Here is an 18,711-nt window from a genome sequence, read left to right as displayed (position 1 = left end):
TCGCCGCCGCAGCCCCAGGGCACGTCCCAGCGCCAGCAGCCGGCGGGCGGCGAGGCGAGCCCTGCGGAGGGAGAGCGCGGTTCGCGGGGCCCCACGGTGCCCACGGCCCTCGCGACGCGCGCCCCGGTTAAGGCCTGTGACCTGCGTCCTCGGGCCGCGACTCCGGCTCGGCGGCCGCGGGCTCGTCCCCGGCGCTTCTGTGCGCGCGCGCGCCGCCCCCGGGAGCCCCGTTGGCCGCGGGCTCGCGCGCCGCGAAGGCGAACAGCTTTCCCGGCCGCGGCGGGGACGGGCCGCGCTCGGGCGCCTTGAGGAAGCGCAGGCTGAGGAAGGCGGGCAGGCGCGTATCCGCGGGCGAGCGCGGCGGGGGCGCGCACCCGGCGGGCGCGGGCGGCCGGGCCTGCAGCGGGATTATCTGCTTCAGCCTCAGCACCGGGCCGGGCGGCAGCAGCGCTCCGGGCCGTCGGGGCCGCTCTCCGCCCTTGGCCTTGGCCGCGCCGCGCTCCGCCGCGGGGTCGGGACCCGGGGCCTCCGCGCGCGCCTCCTCGCGGCCGCCCGCGTCGCGCTCCCGCCGCGCCTGCTGCTCCGCGTGCCGCTGCCGCTCCTCCTCCTCGCGCCGGCGCCGCTGCTGCTGCTGGAAGCGCTGCTGCGCCTGCCGCTCGTGCCGCTGTGGGGAGACACAGCCTGAGCGCCCCAACCCCTGACCATGCGGTGCTCAGAGAGCAGGGCATGTGGGGAGGCTGTAGACCTCCACCCCGGGCCTTCTCAAAGGAACTGCTTCCTCCCTTTTCCTTTTCTTTGTATGTTTTTGATACAGGGTTTCACTGTGTAGCTGGAATTTAGAGTTCAGAATCTTCCAGCCTCAACTTCCCAGGGGTGGGATCACAGGAATAAGCCACCACTCAGGGCCCGTCAATTAAAATTCAGTTTGGAACTGTTGAGGATCAGTAGTAGAGCCCCAGCCTAGAATCCCCCAGTGAGGGGCTGGGGGCGTGGCTCGGGTAGAGGGATAATCTAGAATCCTGGCTCCCGGTTGGAACTCTAGGTAAATCTTCCCTACAAGGTGCAGCTCCTTGGCTCTTCATGCAGTTTGCAGAGGGGTTTGGAAGAGGCAGACGGGCAGTCTGAAGAATGAGCATTCTTGAGAGCTTGGAGCTTATGCCATCAAGAATCTAGACAACACCCGCCAATGTAAGCACCCACGAGGGATTGGCTCCAGGACCCATAAGTATGGTACAACGGATGCTCTGGTCCCTTCTACAGTGGCACCCTGCTTGCTATCTGCTCACCCCTTCCTATAGACTTGAAATGTCCCTAGATGGGGCTGGAGAGACAGTTCAGTGGTAAAGAGCACAGATTGCTCTTGCAAAGGACCCCAGTTCAGTTCCCTGCACCCTGAATGTAGCTCACAACTATTTGTAACTTCTGACGCCCCCTACTGGTTCCCAAGGGCACTGCATGCACAAGGTGGACATACACATGCAGGCAAATCATCCGCAACAGATAAAGTAAAATAAATCTAAAAAAGAAAGTCTCTAGGTGATTGAGTGGGAATGCTGTATGAACAGTTATTTTGAGGGGCACTGTAATCCCAGCTAACTGAGAGGCTGGGATGGAGCCCCAAGCCTGGCCTGCACAACAAGACCCACTAACGGCATGCATAATTAAAAAAAAAAACTAGGTGTGACAGAACATGTTCCCAGAAGACTAACATAGGCATTGCAAATTTGAAGCCAGGATGGGCTAAGTCTTAAAACAAGAAGGAAAATGCAGCAGTCTGTGCACCGGTACACATGTAAATCCTGCTGTGTTTTCTCAGAGAGCACAACATAGCCCAGCTGGCCTTGAGCTCCTGTCCACCTGCCCACCCCTAGGTGCGGGCCTGACAGCTGTGCACCTCCACACTCTACTAATACTGGGACTTTCCATCCAAGTTGATGGAATCTTTGGGTGCAGAACCTGAAGGTGGGGGGCTGGGATACCCCCTCTGCAGCCTACGGTTTTTTACTAGGGACTCAGCCTAAAATTTATTCCCTCCTGACACCGTGTCAGCCGGACCCCGGGCCTGTACCTTGAAGGCTTCTCGTCGCTGGTACTCCAGTTTGGCCATCTCTTCAGCCACCCAGCCAGGGATGTCAGGGATGGTTGCGTGGATGAGGTACTTGACCAGCAGAGCCAAGTGCTGTAGGGGACAGACACGGGGGCTGCGGGCTCAAGGATGCCTGACTCCTCCGCCCAGCTCCCACCCCGGGGACCACCAGCCGCACCTCTAGCACCACCACAGACACGATAGCGGCCTCTGGGCTCAGCCAGGGAAACAGGCGCTGCAGCTGGCCACACTGGCCAATGAGGTAGCAGTTCACCACGATTGCCAGCACGCCCATCACCTCCATGACCTTCTGCAGAGGAGGCAGGAGGTTCAGGGAGAGGTCCAGACAGGGGCTGCCATCCCCTCTGGGCCTCGCCCATTGGCCCACCTGCCACTGGCCAATGCTCTCCACTCGCTGTCCAAAGGGCCGCTGTAGGCCGCTGCATAGCTTGAAGGCATCGCTCCGGATCTCAATTAGGTTGTTGACAAGGGCGCACAGGGCGGCCAGGGGGAAGGCGGAAGAGAAGAACACTACGTAGCCGAACTGCACAAACATCTCCTGGTAGTCCTGGAATGTGTCCTGAGGACAGGGCTCCCGTCAGGCTCGGCACTAGGCCCAGGCTCGCTCCCTATTTGCAGACTCTGCCTGCACAAGTCCAAGGGCCACTAGCGGGCTCTCTCGCTTACCACACCAAGAGTCCCGTGATCACCCTGACACATCTGCCTGCGAGCCTGCTTCCACCTTCAAGGGCACTGGTGTGAAACACTGGTTTACGATGTGTTACATTTGTTTATGCTGGGGAACACTTGCTAATGATGCACAGATGTGCAGGGTTTCTCTGTGTCACAGCCATAGCTGTCTTTGAACTAGCTCTTGTAGACCAGGCTGACCTCAAACTCACAGAGATCTGCCTGCATCTGTCTCCTGAGTGCTGGGATTAAAGGCACGCACCACCACCACCACCCAACTGTGTTGCATTTGTTTAGCTCTGTGAAGCTGTGATTCTTTGCCTGTCTAAAACACCTGATTGGTCTAATAAAGAGCTGAGCAACCAATAAACAAACAAACAAACAAATAAATAAATAAATAAAGAGAGGCAGGAGCAAGACAGGTGGAGCTGGCAGACAGTGAGAATAAATAGAAGCAAAAATCTGGGAGAAGGAAGACCAAGGAACAAGAAAAGGAAGGAGAAACAAAAAAGAAGGGGCCAGTCATACAGCCAGACATGGAATTAAAAGGAAAGAAAATATTAAAATATTTACAGGAATAGAGAAAGATAACAGTCCAGAGGTAAAAGGTAGGTGGGAAAATTTAAATTAAGAAAAACTGTCTAGAAAGAAGCCAAGCTAAGGCCACACATTTATAAGTAAGAATTAAGTCTTCGTGTGTGACTTATTTGGAAGCTGAGTTGCTGGCCCCCAAAGAGTAAAACCAACCAACAACAATGCTCTCATGACCACATGCTTTTGCTGTCAGCAGCCAGGGGGCGGGGGCAGTGTGCTTCTTTGCATGGTTTCCTCGGGTGCATGTGTGTAGGCAGGGCGTGCGTGAGAGCGTGTGTGGAGGCCAGGGCTTAGCTGCAGATAGCTTTGTCGTTCTGAGTGCGGTTCAGAACACATGGATATGAAAACACAACTTTGCCAGTCCATTCTCTCCTTCCCCATGGGGTCCCATGGGTGGAACTGAGGTCGCCACAGCTTCGTGGCAAGTGCCTTTACCAACTTAGTCCTTATTTTCTTTTTATTTATTTAAAAATGTATTTTATTCGCCGGGCGGTGGTGGCGCACGCCTTTAATCCCAGCACTTGGGAGGCAGAGGCAGGTGGATCTCTGTGAGTTCGAGGCCAGCCTGGTCTACAAGAGCTAGTTCCAGGACAGGCTCTAAAAAAGCTGCAGAGAAACCCTGACTTGAAAAACAAAAAACAAAAAACAAAAACAAAAAAAATGTATTTTATTTATGTGTGTGCAGATTCCTGTGTGTCTGTGTGTGTGCAGGTGTCCAGAGGCTAAAAGCCATGTTGGGTCGCTTGGAGCTGGAGCAAGCAGCTTTTCTGAGCGGCTGAGACAAGCAGCCCTTTTCCCTGCTGAGCCAGAACTCCAGTCCTAGCTCCGGCTGTCCTGCAACTCGCTCTTGTAGCCAGGCTGATCTCAAACTCACAGAGATCCACCTGCCTCTGCCTCCTAAGTGAAAAGCTTGTGCCAACACTGCCCACCTCCTGTTTATTTTTCTAAGGGAGGGTCTCCTGTAGCCCAGGATTGTCCAGCACTTAGTACACATCAGAGAAGGACCTTGACCTTCTCGACCCCCTGCCTTCAACTCCCAATGCTGGGATGACCAGCATGTGCCATCATGCCCGGTTTATGTGGTGCTGGGGATGGAGCCCAGGGCTTCATGCATGCTAGACAAGCACTCTACCAACTAAACTATCAACACAGCCCTGTTTGCTTCTCTTTCGAGTTTCTTGTTGAGCAGGCTGTCCTCTAACTCCCAGCCTTCATGCCTTCACCTCCCAGGAGCCAGGGTGGCGGAGGCTCTGGCCTCTCACCTCATACTTCTTCATGCAGCTCTCCAGCTCTGCTTGCGTGAGCTGTGGCGAATGCTCCTCCTCTGGTGGGTCGATCCATGAGGACCTGTTGTTCCTCCTCTGTCTCCCAGCTGTATCCCCGGAGCTGGTCTCCGGGTCTCCACCTCCATCAGGACCCTGGTCGCGGCCCTCGCCGCTAGCGCGACGGAGCAAGATGGTCGGGGGCTCTGGCCCAGGGCTGCCGGGAGGCCCCTCTGGCTCATCGTCTTCCTCGGCCAGAGTAAACACACCAGGCTCCAGCCCTTTCTCCACCATGGTGGGGCTCCCCTCTTCCAGGAGGCCGTCGGGACCCGGGCCTGGCCTGCGTCGCCCTGAGCCCCGCTCCACAAAGCTGACCTTCTTAAGGCGCAGCCCGCAGTCCAGGAGGCCGCCTTCCTCGCCCTCGTCCTCCTCTTCCTCCTCGTCCTCCTCGTCTTCCTCGTCCTCCTCCTCCTCCTTGCCACCCCGAGGCCCATCTGGGACCTCTCCGCCTTCCCCTGCCGGCCTCCGCTCCACCGCCGTCTCTTCCTCTTCCTCCGGCGCCCCACAGCCTCCACCCAAACACCTGTGGCTCCCTGCTCCTCCCTCATCTGCCTGGGTCTCCAGGTGCCCTCGGGGGTCCGGGCGCAAGGGGTTCAGCAGGCCCAGCAGGGCCCGGGCCAGTTCCCTGATGGCACGCAGACCCAGCTCCCCGCGGCCCAGCCTGCGGTACAGGTGCGGTTGCAGCACCTCGCGCACATTCTGCAGCAGCTGCCGGGTGATGAGCAGAGTGGCCAGCATCTGAGGATGGAAAGAGGCCGCGTGGGGCGGGCGGAGCCGGGCACTGTAGGGTCACACCCTCGAAGACGCGTATGCCCTTCCAGGTGGCTCCTGTAGCCCTTGGACAATCCCGGACTTGAGACCGCAGCTCAGCCCCAGAGCAACTGCAGTTGCGCAGTGCACAACACAGCCAACCAGCGGACTGGTCAGGAGTCTCAGCTCATCTATCTCCACCCTGCCCAGGCATTGCCTTGGGCCCTGGACACCTTGGTGGACCTTCCTCAGCCTACACGGGAGACCCTTTTGCGCATGCACCCTATGCTCGCCGTGCCCCACCCGCAGCACAGCCACGCTGCCCACACCGTGGGAAGGCTCGCCACCTGCCCGTACTTTGGCCTGGGCCACGAGCAGGAAACCCCGGAGGGACAGGAGGAGCAGGCGGAACCGCAGGGCCACGAGCGGGACCAGCGCCGCCCGCAGCTGCCGCTCGAGGCTCTGGGTCAGGGACAGTAGTAGCAGGAGCTGTGGAGGGACCAATGGGACAGGTGGACGGACAGATGGGAGAGGAGAACGACGGGTAAAAAAGAGAGGACGCACGGACAGACGGACAAAAAGGAGAGAAGGATGGAGGAGGGGAGGGAGGGGCTGGAGAGCCCTGGACCCCTTACACAGGTCCGTCCCCAGGGGGTCAGAGTGCTGCGTCTGAGGCGGTGGGCAGGCCCTCACCTCTTTCAGGCGGTCCATGTCTTTGAGGTAGAAGCCGATGTAGAACAGACTCAAGTACGAGTTGACAAACTGGAACTGGGAGGCAGGCGGCCTGGGTCATCCTGCAGCCCCGCCTTGCGGGTCCTCCAAACCCCTCGCCCATCCTCCTAGCCTCTTTGGACATGCGTGTTCACTCACCAAGACGACTTTGATGATAAGGTGCCTCTCGTAGGTGCTCTCTAGCCGGTAGTTCTCTAGGGGCCAAGGATGTGAATGAGGGGACACCCTGCCCCTCCCGAGAGCTATGCGGATCCCCAGGACAGTGGAGACCTCCCCTGCCCGCACATACCCATGTCATTGAGCCACACAGCCAACTTCTTGTAGCCCTCAGCGCTCACACTGACCAGCAGGGCCAGCATGACCTTGGGCAGGAAGCGAACCAGGCGGGGTAGACCCTTCACGCTCAGGACCAGCTCCTAAAAGGAACAGGACAAGGCAGGGGGCTCAACCGAGTGAAGCTAGGCCTGGAGCTCAGTGGGCAGAGGGTAGGGGACGGGTGGGGCTGTGGGCTTACCTGCAACTGGAAGCAGCCAAGCATCAGCACAAAGACACAGACAAGGCAGGCCAGGCACAGAGGCAGGCTGACGAGCAGCTGGAAGAGCAGCCGCTTCCAGGGCGGGTAGTAGAACTCCTCAGCCCGAGTGATGGGGCTGATACGTCGGACACCCTGACAACCAGCAGAAGGGGCAGTGTGTGAGACCAGGGGCCACACCCACCTCCAGATCCTAGGAGCCCCATTTCCCTTTGCCAAGCCATTTCTCTCACAAGAGACAACTCTTCTCTGCAGCCTTCTCAAAGCTCAAATCCAACCCCTTCAGGCACACACTCTACCCTGATGGCGCCCGTCACACACACCAGTGCCCTTCTTCTGCACATTTCTCGCCTTTACAGCCTTGTCTGAATGTTGAGCCTCAGCCCCAGACTGACCCTGAACTGGGGTCGTGGCTCCTCCACAGCTTCCCCGGGTGAATCTAAAGTCCCCCACTTGTAGGCTAACTCTGCACCCCTCCGTTTCCACTCCTCCAAGAACAGTGTCGACCAGATCACGTTGAAGAGAGCAAAGACAACACAGGAAACATCCCGGCTTGTCTGCAGGTGACAGAGGAAAGTCAAGTCAATGACATAGCCAGCCTATGGAGGAAGGCCTCCTAGGCCACCCCCAGTCCTGCCCAGCACCTCCCAGTACCTGATCGGCTTCAGTAAATGTATACAAAACGGAACCAAAGACAGCAGGGTAAACCATTGCCGACGTGTAGAAGCCCAGCCAGGCAAAATACATGGCTATCTTCACCCCAAAGTAGTCACAAATGTCATCTGCCAGGGGACAAGAAAGGCTGGGTCACCTCCAAGAGTCTCCTGGGACCCCAATCCGCTCCTCAGCCATGAATGCACACCTAAAGGCTGGTTCTCACACACGGCCTGCACCCAGGACTTCATGAGACGATTCAGAATGCGCTGCTCGTGCACCGGAAACACCTGCTGTACGATGCCTCGAGCAGCCAGCTCCGGGACTGCGGGAGGAGGAGAGAAAATGATCCCTGCCTCTGCACCGTATGGACAGCCTGGGCAGCCCACCTTGGCTGGAACCAAGTCATAGTTTGGCCTGTTCTGAAGCCTATAGAAGGCTAGGAATGTGGCTTAGTTGGTAGAGCGCTTGCCTAGCATACACAAAGGCCTGGGTTCCATCCCCAGCACGGCATAAGCTGGGTGTGGTGACCAATACACTGGGAAAGTGGGGCCGGGATGACCGGGAACCAGGAGGGTTTCAAATCCCACTACAAAGTCCAGGTTGATCTTGAACTAACAAGCTCTCTGCCTCAGCCTCCCAGGGCCTGGGACACAGGCATGCATGCCTCACCGTGCGCGTCAAGTGTATTTTAGGATTTAACCCCCATTTCTGGCCCTGAATGTCTAAGAAATGACAGGCTGGTGTAGAAACGTGAACCTCTGAGAACTGGTTTCCCAGTAGGCCTCACCACCTAGCACATAGGTGCTGTCCGTGGTCCTGCTCGCACCTTCTCAGGGACCGACTGAAAAGCCTCACCTGGACCGCCTCTCCCATCCTTGCACTAGGTGCCCGGCGGAGGTCACGCCCATTGGACTCTTTGGGTGCCCAACTTCTTCCTAGCCTCTGATTAGTTGCCCGTAAGCTCCGCCCTCCTACACCTATCTTCTAACAGACACGCCCAGCTCTCCGTAGGTAATTGGAAGGCCGCTCGCCCTGCTCACTGATTGGCTGGTCCTCCAAGAAGCGCACGTTGTGCAGCGCCTCTCCCTGCTTGGCCCGTAGGTTCTGCAACCAGAAGCGGATGATGCTCTGCCGCTCCTGTGGGGAGACGGGTGTGAGCTCGGCACGGAGAGCCGTGGGTGCAGAGACGCGGGCACAGGGCGGTCACCTGCGATGTAAAAAAGCGCAGCTCGCTCTCCACATTCTCGTAGATAAAGTCCTCTTCGCAGGAGAAGCTGCGGGTGCCCCCGCCAAACTCGGCCTTCACTGCCTTGCGCAGACCCAGCTCATCGGCCCCCCGGAGCAAGCTGTGGGCAGGACAGGGCATAGAGGGTTCGCATCACCAAGCTAAGGACGATTCGCGAGCCATATCTTAGGACAAATAGTGGGCACAGTTGACCCTCAGAAGGGCAGGGAAGCCAGGTGGCAAGGCCAGAGGGAGGTGGAGGCAGGGGACTCGCCTCTCATATGTGGCTGTGACAAAGAAGGCATAGGCACGCGTGTGGCGGTGGTGGCGAACTTGCACAATCAGCTCAGGGATGCCCACTCGGATGTGATTCAGCAGCCACAGCAGCGTGTGGTCGTCGGTGGTGTCTGCCAAGGAGCACAGGGACCCACAAGTGCCCACTTCACATTCCAGCCAAAGTGGCAGAGGCTGCATCAGGGCCCAGGGCAGGCATGTGTGCATACCTGGGAAGGTCATGAGCACGTCACAGTCCTCGGTGGGTACCGTCTTCATCCATGCCTTGTGGGATACCAGGTAGCGGCCAGCCTGCAGGAGCCTCTTCCCAAATAGTTTATCTATGGGGCAGCGTGGCAGGTCCGGCTAAGATCGGGCCTCTCCATGGACTGACCGCCCTCATCAGAGCTCTCGAGGGCGGAGCATCCTCAGCCTGGGCTGCTCTCCTCTCTCCACATCTCCTGTACCAGCCAGGCCCTTCCCCCTAGGTCCTGCCTTAAAATCTTATGGTTGAGGCCCAGCTCCGCCTCCCAAACCGCAATCAATGGGGTGCCCGCAAGCAGCCTTGTGCGCTTCTTGGTAAGACAGCGCGGTCCTTAAAACAGCTGCTCTAACAGAGTGAAGTTCTTACCCCCATTTCACAGGTCACCAAACTGAGGCCCAGAGTGTACCCAGACGCTCAAGGTCACCTAACCGAGGTGGGATTCGAACCCAGGACTGTCCATATTACCCTGTTTCCCTGTGCTGGGAGTCTCCGGATGGCAAGGCTCACACCAGCCAGGCTGGGGCTGTCAAAGGGGCGTGTCCACGTCCCCGCAGCGGGGACCCCTCAATACAAACGCTCTGCCCCAACCTCGCGCGCTGCGCCGCAGCCGCAGCGCCACGAGGAGCGGCCCCTGGGCCACATGCCAGGCTTTGGATGTGTGACCCCTATCGGCGTCCCCTGCAGCCCCGGGGCGCACCCGTGCACCTGTCCCGGTGCCACCCGCAGCTCACGTACCCAGGACTCCAGACGCAGGCGCTGCAGGCTCGCCCTCCGGCGGGGGCCTCTTCCCTCGCTCCCCCTCCAGGGTCGCGCCCCCGGCGCCCGAGGCTGCCTCGGCCATGGCGAGGACAGGGCAGGTCAGGGGCTGCAGGACGCCCGGGCGCCGGGGGGCCGCGGGCTCATGGGGACCGGAGTGGCACCACCGAGCGCGCGGGAGGAGGAGACAAAGGCCTCTCTCGCCCGCCCGCACCGCCTGCCGTCCCTGCGCTTCACTTGATTGTCGTCCCCGCCCGAGCCAAACCTCGATTCTTCTTCCCAGCCCGCGCGTCACTCTGAGTCCCTCCTGGCCTCTGCTTCCAGTCTCCGCCCGTGTTCTTTTCTGAGCTTCCTTCCCACCCGACCACTTGGATCTCTGGTGCTTGTTCCCTCCCGCACTCACTTTCACAGCCTCCGTTTACCCACCCACAGAGTTCACGTGGTGTGGAAGCTGAGCTGGCCGTGATTTCCTTACTGCAGGATGTGGGAGCAGGAGGATCTTGTTGAGTGGCATTTCTCAGAACAATACTTCAACTACCACAACAGGAGTGTGGGTGATGGCAGCCGGTTCAGCCTGCCCCAGGGCCTTTGCAGTAGAGTTCACCTGCCTAAAATGTGCTTGTCACCCTCTGCACCCACGTCAGCCTCCACAAAGGGATCAGGATACAGGGGCCGAGTTTGCCAAATAAACATGGTCCCGAGCCGGCAGAACGGCTCCGTTCATCAAGGTGTTGAGGACCCGAGTTCGGGTCCCTGATCCCAATGGTGGAGAGCCTACACCCACAAGAGCACCCCCGGCAAGGCGCACGCCACCTCACACAGAGATAATGCAATATATAGTCAGGCTGAGGGCTGAGGTGTCAACCTGCAGCAGAGACTGGCCTAACCCGCACAAAACTTTGCCTTCAGTCTCCAGAGTGGCGGGTGGAGACTGCAGGGTGGCACGGTCGGTATAGCCCTGGCCTGCCTGGCACAGATCTCCCAATCCTGCACGTAGGAAGCAGAAAGATCCGTATTTCAAAGCGATCCTCAACTACATAGCAAGTTCATGGCCACTCTGAGCTATACTAGACCCTGAGTCCGATAAGAGTGGACCAAGCTGGAGAGATGGCCGCGCACTTGAGCTCTTCCAGAGGACCAGAGTTCGGGTCCCACACCCTGTAACACCGGTACCAGGAGCTATGACAACCTCTTCTGGCCTCTGAATAAACCTGACACAGAGAGTACACATTCATAAATAAAAATAAAAACTAGATCTTAAAAAATAAGTCCACTGGCTGGATGGTGACACACTTTTAATCCCAGCATTCGGGAGGCAGAGGCAGGCAGATCTCTGAGTTCAAGGCCAGCCTGGTCTACCGAGGGAGTTTCAGGATGTTACACAGAGAAGCCTGTCTAAGAAAGGAAAGAAGGAAGGGAGGGAGGGAGGGAGGAAGAAAGGAAGGAAGGAAGGGAAAGAAAGGCTGCTTATCTGAAACTTGCATGAGTGAGGGGGTGCTGGGGAGGGGGGAGTCCAACAAAGCCCTGCATGCTGGGGAAATGCTCGCTCTTGCAGAGGTCAAGCCTCTGGCTTTAGGTGTGCTCCCTTTTTTCTGAGGCACTGACTTTAAAAAAGAAAAATGTTTGTGTCTGAGGTTCTGACGAGTGTGTGAAGATCAAGGGACAACTTGAGAACTGATTTTCTCCCTCCACCACGTGAGTGGGGGAATTGAACTCATGTCATCAGGTTTAGCGGCAAGCGCCTAACCCACTGAGCCACCTCTCAGGCTCCGGCCTCCCAATTTCTCCCAGTCTTGTGAGCCCAGTTTGCTTCTCGGTGCCCAGGATGTAATGGGCATTTGTTGTAAACGTGTTAAGACGGAACCACGGGAGAAGGACAACGTCACCGTTCCTGTTTCACAGACTGAAAAGTAGGGCAGTTGAGGACCTGAGGGCTTTGCGACATTAGCCTGCCCCGCAGCGTGTTCTTAAAGAGCGCCCGCCCGCACGGGTCCAGAACCGGAGAATTAGCCGTGCGAGGGCGCTCCCGAGGCCCCGCCCGCCCGGTGCCTGGAATTCGAGCCTCCGCCTTCACCCCGCAATTCAGCGCTGCCCCGGGTTAACCTGAAGGTAACCCAGGGAGCCTTTCCGGGAGCCACCGAGACACATCGGACCTGCGACCAACCGAGTCCTAGGAGAGGGCGGGGAAGACAGGGCTGGAGTAGAGCCGCCTGGAGGAGGAACCAGGCCTGAAAATGCTCGCCTAGGAGCTGCTGCTGGCAAAGCTTGGGAAGGGGGCAGCGGAGAGACCCAAGAAAGGCCAGGAAGACACTTCCCAAAAAGTTTGGACCAGATTTTTTCCCTAATCTAGGGCGTGACTTTCCCAGGAACTCATCCCATGCACTTATTAAGATGCTCTGAAGACTCTCTGTCTCTCTCTCTCTCTCTCTCTCTCTCTCTCTCTCTCTCTCTCTCTCTCTCTCTCTCTCTCTTCTCTCTCTGTCTCTCTCTCCCTCCCTCCCTCCCTCCCTCCCTCCCTCCCTCCCTCTCCTCTCTCTCTCTCTCTCTCTCTCTCTCTCTCTCTCTCTCTCTCTCTCTCTCTCTCTCTCTCGTGCACGTGTGGAGGTCTGAGAACAACTTGCACAAGTCGGCCATCCTTCACTAAGCGGGGTCCTGGGGCTCGAACTCTGGTTCTCAGGCCTTTGCCAGCTGAGCTGCCCTCTTCTAGAAGTGACACTGCACACGTAGCTTCTTGGCGCTCTAAAGCTATGATCACAAGGGAAGAACGAGACGCGAGCCTTCGCCCTGTGACAGCCTGGGATTTCTTCCACTGTCTCTGCTCCCAGCCGCTCTAAGAACCGAAAACTTGGGTCTCATATTTCCGGGGGACACTCTTGCGCTGCGCACACCCTCTTGGTTTCCCTTGTGTGAACCAATAGAAAACCACGGTCTGCAGGCCAGTCAGTGGTAGTAGAGAGTCGCTGGGCGCACTGCCAGTTACGCCACGAAGGGGCGGGACTTCCTCCCGGAACTTGAAGCCGCGCAGGAAGGTCGGGCAAGGTGCTGGCTGGTTGGAAATCCATGTGGCGCGGGCTGAATGCCCTGGCGACCCGGGCGGCGCGGGCGCCCCGCAGGTGGGTGGGACAGACCCGCTGTCACGGTGGGGGGCGCTGCTCTAGGCCCCGGGACATCCCCGGGCGACGTTCCGTCGGTCCTTCACTCCGAGGCTCGGCGTCCGGGGTGTGCTTACTCGGCTACTTCCCGGCCCCCAGGCTGTGCGCACGCCGGAGCAGCGGCGCCGGGTCCTGGACCCCTGAGAGCACCATCTTCGCGCTCAGCTCCGGCCAGGGCCGCTGCGCCATCGCCGTGATCCGCACCAGCGGCCCTGCCAGTGGGATCGCGCTCCGCAGCCTCACGGCGTCCCGGGAGCCACCTCCGGCCCGCAGCGCCTGCCTGCACCTTCTCCGCCACCCGCGCTCCGGGGAGCCCCTGGACCGCGCGCTCGTCCTCTGGTTTCCAGGTGAGGGGCTCGATCCAGGATCCCACAGCACTAGTGACCGGGTCTCAGTCCCCTCCGGGAGCCCGGGCCGTGCCCATCTTCTGACTCTGCTCTTTGCCGTACAAGGCCCCCGGAGTTTCACGGGTGAGGATTGCGTGGAGTTTCACGTGCACGGAGGTCCCGCGGTGGTCAGCGGCGTCCTACAGGCGTTGGGTGAGGCTCTGTTTTGTGACACTGTTCCTGGGGAAACTGAAAGATCTCTGGTGTAGGTTGCATGACAGAGTGTCATTTGTGGGAAGAGGTTTATCATTAACGTGGTCCTAGATTGCTGACTCAGCCAGATGAGGTGATGGTTGCCAAGCCTGAGCTGAGTTCCAATCCCGGGATCTCTGTGGTGAAACTGATTTATGCAAGCTGTCCTCTGACTTCCTGGACGGACAGACAGACAGACGGACGGTCGGACGGGGACACACACACACACACACACACGATTAATGCCATAGACAGACTGTAGTATATAGGGAGGCCTGCGAGGACAGCTGACTCGGGAGCACGATGTATGTTTGGTGGCAGTTGTTCTGAGGAAGGGCTAGATCCTATGCAGGGAGCTGACTGAGTGGCCCACAGTACCAGCTTACAGCCAGCCTGCCTGTGATTGCTGGGTGGTGAAGGCAGGGAGGGTCTTGCCTTTCCAGGAAGGAACTGTGTGTCTGACAAACCGGTTTGCCACAGGAGACCACTGATGGTTTCTAGTCTGTCAGTGTAGGCCTGTGTGGAAGGGGCAGCTGCAGGTGACCTGAGCAGCAGCTGGCCTGGGTTCTGACAGACATCTCCTAACTAACCCCCAGGCATGGTACCTGGGTCATACCCATCTGAGTCCAGCTCTGGGAACCACCCAGCTTCCTGATGGTCCTTACAGTGGGGGCGGGGCCAACCTGGAAACCGTGTGGAGCCTGTCATTGGATGGGGATCAGGAGCCTGAACTTTGTGATGTTTTCAGGTAGTGTGCCAGGACTGCGACCAGCTGAGGCTGGGGAGTTCACCAGAAGGGCATTCGCCCACGGAAAGCTGAGCCTAACTGAAGTGGAGGGACTGGGCGATCTGATCCATGCAGAAACTGAGGCCCAGCGGCGCCAGGCCCTGAGGCAGCTGGATGGGGAGCTGGGCCAACTGTGCCGAGGCTGGGCGAAGACCCTCACCAAGGCAAGGCCTGCTTGCTCACCCGTCCATCCCGTCCTTAGAGAAAGCTCTGACTGGGCCTGTGAAATGCCAGCCTGGCCACTTAGGTCAAGCTGGAGCTGGGTTTAGAGCGAGGACCGTGGGTTCCCAGGAGCACCCATGACGTCTTCGCCTTCCTTCCAGGCTCTGGCCCATGTAGAAGCCTATATTGACTTCGGAGAGGATGGCAGTTTGGAAGAGGCAGTGTTGGAGCAGGGTATGTCTGCCTTTGAGAGGGTGGAGCTGACGTCTCAGCACCCCAGAGATCTCCTGATCGCCTCTCCTCAGCCTAACTTCTCCCTCTCTCAGTGGACAGAGACGTTCGAACCCTGGAGGCTGCACTGGGTTCCCACTTGCGAGATGCCAGGCGAGGTCAGAGGCTCCGCTCTGGGGCGCACGTTGTGGTCACTGGACCGCCCAATGCGGGCAAGAGTAGTCTGGTGAATCTTCTCAGTATGTGGGGTTCTGGCAAGGGCGGGGCAGGGCTGTGGTGGGAAGGTGGGGCCTCTTACCTTCACCCTACTGCCCTTCATCACACGTTCCCTACCCTTCAGGCCAGAAACCCGTGTCCATCGTGTCCCCAGAGCCAGGGACCACCCGAGATGTGCTGGAGACGCCTGTGGACCTGGCTGGCTTCCCTGTGCTGCTGAGTGATACTGCCGGGCTGCGGGAAGGCGTGGGCGTGGCTGAGCAGGAGGGAGTGCGAAGGGCTCGCCAGCGGTGGGTGCAGGGCTGGGGACAAAGCCACCTGGGGTCTTTTTCTCGCCTTTTGCCTATTTCATTATTCCTGAAACAAAAGATTTTAAGTTCCCTCAAAGTCAGTGGTAGGGGGACCCTCATATTTGACTGAGATGCAAGCTTGGCTGGCTTCCCTTCCGCTCCCCCTCTCTGCCCCCCCTACATCGTTCAAACCCTTCTTCACCAGAGGCTCTGACCTCCAGTTCCTCTGCTGTGCCCCGCTCATGCTCCCTAACAGACCTGGCCAAGCCCCTGCCTCGCCTCCACCCTGCAGTGCGTATCCCTCCCTCAGGTGCACCCCTCCTCTGCTCATCACCCACAGTGCCATCCTAGGCTTCCGTGACTGCCCTACATGACTGTGCCCTACAACGTGGCTTCCTTCCTTCCCAGGTTAGAGCAGGCTGACATCATCCTGGGTGTCCTGGATGCCTCCGACCTGGCCTCCCCCTCCTGCTGCAGCTTCCTGGATACTGTGGTGGCCCCACTGGTAGCACAGAGCCCCAACAGCAGCAGACAGCGTTTCCTGCTGCTGCTCAACAAATCTGACCTGCTTCCCACTAGTCCCCCGGCCAGCCACACTGCCTTATTAGAGACACCGCACCTGCTGTTGTCCTGCCTCACCGGAGCTGGGCTGGACGGCCTCCTGCAGGCCCTAAAGACCGAGCTGTCGGCGGTGTGAGTCTCCCTCGGCCTTCTTCTGCTCTCCAACTCAAGTTCAGGTGCAGGCAGAGCTGCCGGCTTTGGGCTCGGTATCTCTCTCTGCAAAAGGGGTACAGTGGGGGGCCCTGTTCAAAAGGTGGCTGCACAGGCCAAGTGAAACACCAAGTCTTGTTTCTGGCAGGTGTGGGGACCCATCCACAGGGCCACCGCTCCTGACCCGGGCTAGGCACCACCATCACCTCCAGAGCTGCCTGGATGCCCTGAGCCACTACCAGGCAACCACAGACCTGGCCCTGGCAGCCGAGGCCCTGCGTCGGGCTCGGAGGCACCTGAACCACCTCACAGGAGGAGGAGGCACTGAAGAGGTCCTGGACCTCATCTTCCGGGACTTCTGTGTGGGCAAGTAAGGCTCAGCTGGGTGGGACCCGGGGCCTCAGTTCCCACTGATGGCAGCAAAGAGTAGGAGAGCACTTGGGGTCCCCAGCCATCAATCGTGTTCCCTCCACAGTGAGCAGTAGAGACAGGTCAGGGATCCCAGGATGGCTACCACTTGGCTGCTGAGATTAAGGCCTTCATCACCATGCCAAGTGTACATAGTGCTGGAGATGATTCTTGCCACGCCCCAGCTCCTCACAGGGGCTCCAACCCTGAGCCACACCCCAACCTCTCACTGGGGATTCTAGGCAGGGGCTCCACCCTGAGCCACGCCCCTGGCTTCATAGTTTTTACGGCAGGAGCATGAAGAGTTTGGGTGGTCCAGAAATGTCAGTTCATGAGGATCAGTCAGCCTTACCTTCCAGAAGTTTGTCTACATGTTTTCTCTATGACATCATATGTCAATATTTATTTATTATAAATTTATTTATTATGAATTATATTTATTTATTATCGCCTCTGGCCAACGCAAAAAGCGACTAATTGGAACCCATTGCTGCAGTCAGACCTGACTACTGAACATTCTGTTTCCTAAAGTTCGTTTAGGGGCACAGCACAGACAGTGAGGTCAGAGGTCAGGGAGCTTCAGGAATCCTCTGCAGTGGTGACTGGGCTCTCAGGGAGTGAGCTCAGGCCCTCGGGCTTGGCAGCACAATGTTCCGTTCATATACATACATAGAATTTATTTAGCCTTGGACCTTCCCCAAAGCAATGGGCTGATGTGGGAGTCCCCTCTGTGTGCTGTGACTGCCATTAATGAATAAAGAAACTGCCTCAGCCTGTTGATAGGGCAGAACTTAGGTAGGCGGAGAAAACTAAACTGAATGCTGGGAGGAAGAAGGCAGAGTTGGAAAGAAAAGTCATGGAGCGTCCGCTGGAGACAGACGTGCTGAAACATTGCTGTAGGCCACGGCCACCAGCATCTGATCAGATACACAGACGCACAGAGTAATAGAGATGGGTTACACTAATATGTAAGAGTTATTCAATAAGAATCTAGAGCTCATGGGCCAAGCAGTGATTTAATTAATACAGTTTCTTTATGATTATTTCGGAGCTAAGATAGCCAATGGCTGGGAAGAACAAGCTGCTCCCTCCTTACTGTTGGGTGGGTGGGTGGGGCTTACACAAAGATGAGAACACCACCAAGTCTAATAAACCAGAAGCAAACTTAAAAATAAAAAAAATAAAAAAACACCGCGGGACACAGAAGCTTATCAGATAGCTGAAACCACAGCCAGAGATGGTGTTTGTTAGGCTGTGGCCAAAAGTTAGTTTCTGAACCCACTTTTTATATTTAGGGCACCAAGCATTAGGTCTGAACAAAGGGGTTTTCACAATCTTTCCCAGGTCAGTCAACACAGACCCTAAGGAGGGGAGTGGGTTCTAATGTCCATGGGTAACTAGGCAGCTATCATGATTACAGCGAAAGTCACTAACTGCAAGAAAACAGGTGTCTTTAGCAATTAATCAGAAAAGGGACTGCTAGTAATGTCAGAAGGTTAACAAATTAGGATTAATTGGGTCTTAGGCTGGGAACTTAGAGGACAGCAGAAAGTTCTTCACACTATCTCAAGGTAAAACTCAGCTACAGACTGCCATACTTTACAACCCCCATTATCAGAGCTCATTAACCAAACCAGATGTCCACCGTGTCCTCTGTCTCTCCTGGTTCCTCCAGGCAGTGCATACTGGAGCCCCAGGCCTCCCCTTTGATGGTGCCAGTTTCCCATAACAGAGACAATGCCTAACATCACGTATTTCTGTCTCCTAGAGGTTAACTCAGTTCATATCTGTCATTCATCAAGAATGGCCAGGATGTTACTCTTAGTTTGCAGAGAGAAGCTCCGGCCTTGTAAACAGAACAGCCAGTTGTAAAATTAAATGACCTAGGCTGATGGAGGCTTCTTAAGCATCTGAGAAAATAGCTCACTGTGGATGACTGATCCTTGATCTGCTGAGAAGGCTGCTGACAGTCTGTTCTCGTTCTCCTAGACTTATAATTTTATGTTTCTTTATTTCTACATTCTTATTTCTGGAATCTACATTTTTATTTTCTTATTCTTGCACTCTTCATTTACTACAATGGGCCTTACTCTCTCTGAGGATTGGATTGGGGGTGGGGGGATAAGTGGAAGGAATAGGAGGGGAGGGAATGGGAACTAGGATTGGTATGTAAAATGAAAAAAAGTTTGTTTTCTTTTAAAAAATAAAATAAAATAAAAACCAGGCAGTGGTAGCGCACTTAGGAGGTGGAGGCAGGCGGATCTCTAAGTTCGAGGCCAGCCTGGTCTACAAGA

The 18,711-nt window shown here is 57.1% G+C and overlaps 2 protein-coding genes across 8 annotated transcripts; one reads left to right on the top strand and one right to left on the bottom strand.

Annotated features, from left to right (window-relative positions):
• Window positions 1-127: 127 nt before the first annotated feature.
• Window positions 128-11,228, bottom strand: Ano8 (anoctamin 8). 3 transcript variants are annotated; one of them, XM_038326301.1, is made up of 17 exons: window positions 9,862-11,228; window positions 9,092-9,202; window positions 8,863-8,995; window positions 8,571-8,709; window positions 8,404-8,500; window positions 7,569-7,685; window positions 7,361-7,488; window positions 7,102-7,263; window positions 6,689-6,841; window positions 6,464-6,590; window positions 6,313-6,368; window positions 6,136-6,210; window positions 4,633-5,430; window positions 2,475-2,666; window positions 2,265-2,396; window positions 2,069-2,179; window positions 128-664 (listed from the first exon to the last, which is right to left on the bottom strand). In XM_038326301.1, exons 1-17 carry the CDS (start codon window positions 9,965-9,967, stop codon window positions 128-130), a joined length of 3,174 nt encoding a protein of 1,057 aa, XP_038182229.1. In that variant the 5' UTR covers window positions 9,968-11,228. The 3 variants fall into 3 exon arrangements, 2 of the variants coding, with proteins under 2 accessions (XP_038182229.1, XP_038182230.1); XR_005285036.1 differs by having other exon boundaries at window positions 605-664; window positions 2,069-2,396; window positions 5,800-6,210; XM_038326302.1 differs by lacking the exon at window positions 128-664 and having other exon boundaries at window positions 676-2,179; window positions 5,800-6,210.
• Window positions 11,229-12,405: 1,177 nt separating this feature from the next.
• Window positions 12,406-16,848, top strand: Gtpbp3 (GTP binding protein 3, mitochondrial). Of its 5 annotated transcripts, XM_038326306.1 has the most exons (9): window positions 12,434-12,995; window positions 13,134-13,381; window positions 13,487-13,573; window positions 14,361-14,563; window positions 14,723-14,795; window positions 14,888-15,031; window positions 15,133-15,298; window positions 15,707-15,991; window positions 16,158-16,848. In XM_038326306.1, the coding sequence occupies exons 1-9, from the start codon at window positions 12,943-12,945 to the stop codon at window positions 16,381-16,383; spliced, it is 1,485 nt and encodes a 494-aa protein (XP_038182234.1). In that variant the 5' UTR covers window positions 12,434-12,942; the 3' UTR covers window positions 16,384-16,848. The 5 variants fall into 5 exon arrangements, 4 of the variants coding, with proteins under 4 accessions (XP_038182231.1, XP_038182233.1, XP_038182232.1 ...); XM_038326305.1 differs by having other exon boundaries at window positions 12,431-12,995; window positions 13,134-13,573; XM_038326304.1 differs by having other exon boundaries at window positions 12,431-13,381.
• The last annotated feature ends 1,863 nt before the right edge of the window (window positions 16,849-18,711 follow it).

Source organism: Arvicola amphibius, chromosome 4 (genome assembly GCF_903992535.2).
Source record: "Arvicola amphibius chromosome 4, mArvAmp1.2, whole genome shotgun sequence".
NCBI lineage: Eukaryota > Metazoa > Chordata > Mammalia > Rodentia > Cricetidae > Arvicola > Arvicola amphibius.
This window is presented reverse-complemented; position numbering and strand designations above follow the sequence as displayed.

What these genes read in the sequence shown, in the direction of transcription:
- Ano8 (XM_038326301.1), bottom strand. Translation starts at nt 9,967, where the DNA reads ATGGCCGAGGCAGCCTCGGGCGCCGGGGGCGCGACCCTGGAGGGGGAG. An exon ending in AGCCACGACCCCAGTTCAGG is followed by an intron (nt 6,842 to 7,101) that starts GTCAGTCTGGGG and finishes GCTGGTTGTCAG; the next exon opens with GGTGTCCGACGTATCAGCCC. An exon ending in AGAGCATTGGCCAGTGGCAG is followed by an intron (nt 2,397 to 2,474) that starts GTGGGCCAATGG and finishes CCTCCTCTGCAG; the next exon opens with AAGGTCATGGAGGTGATGGG.
- Gtpbp3 (XM_038326303.1), top strand. Translation starts at nt 12,943, where the DNA reads ATGTGGCGCGGGCTGAATGCCCTGGCGACCCGGGCGGCGCGGGCGCCC. An exon ending in CGGCGTCCTACAGGCGTTGG is followed by an intron (nt 13,574 to 14,360) that starts GTGAGGCTCTGT and finishes TGATGTTTTCAG; the next exon opens with GTAGTGTGCCAGGACTGCGA. An exon ending in AAGACCGAGCTGTCGGCGGT is followed by an intron (nt 15,992 to 16,157) that starts GTGAGTCTCCCT and finishes TGTTTCTGGCAG; the next exon opens with GTGTGGGGACCCATCCACAG.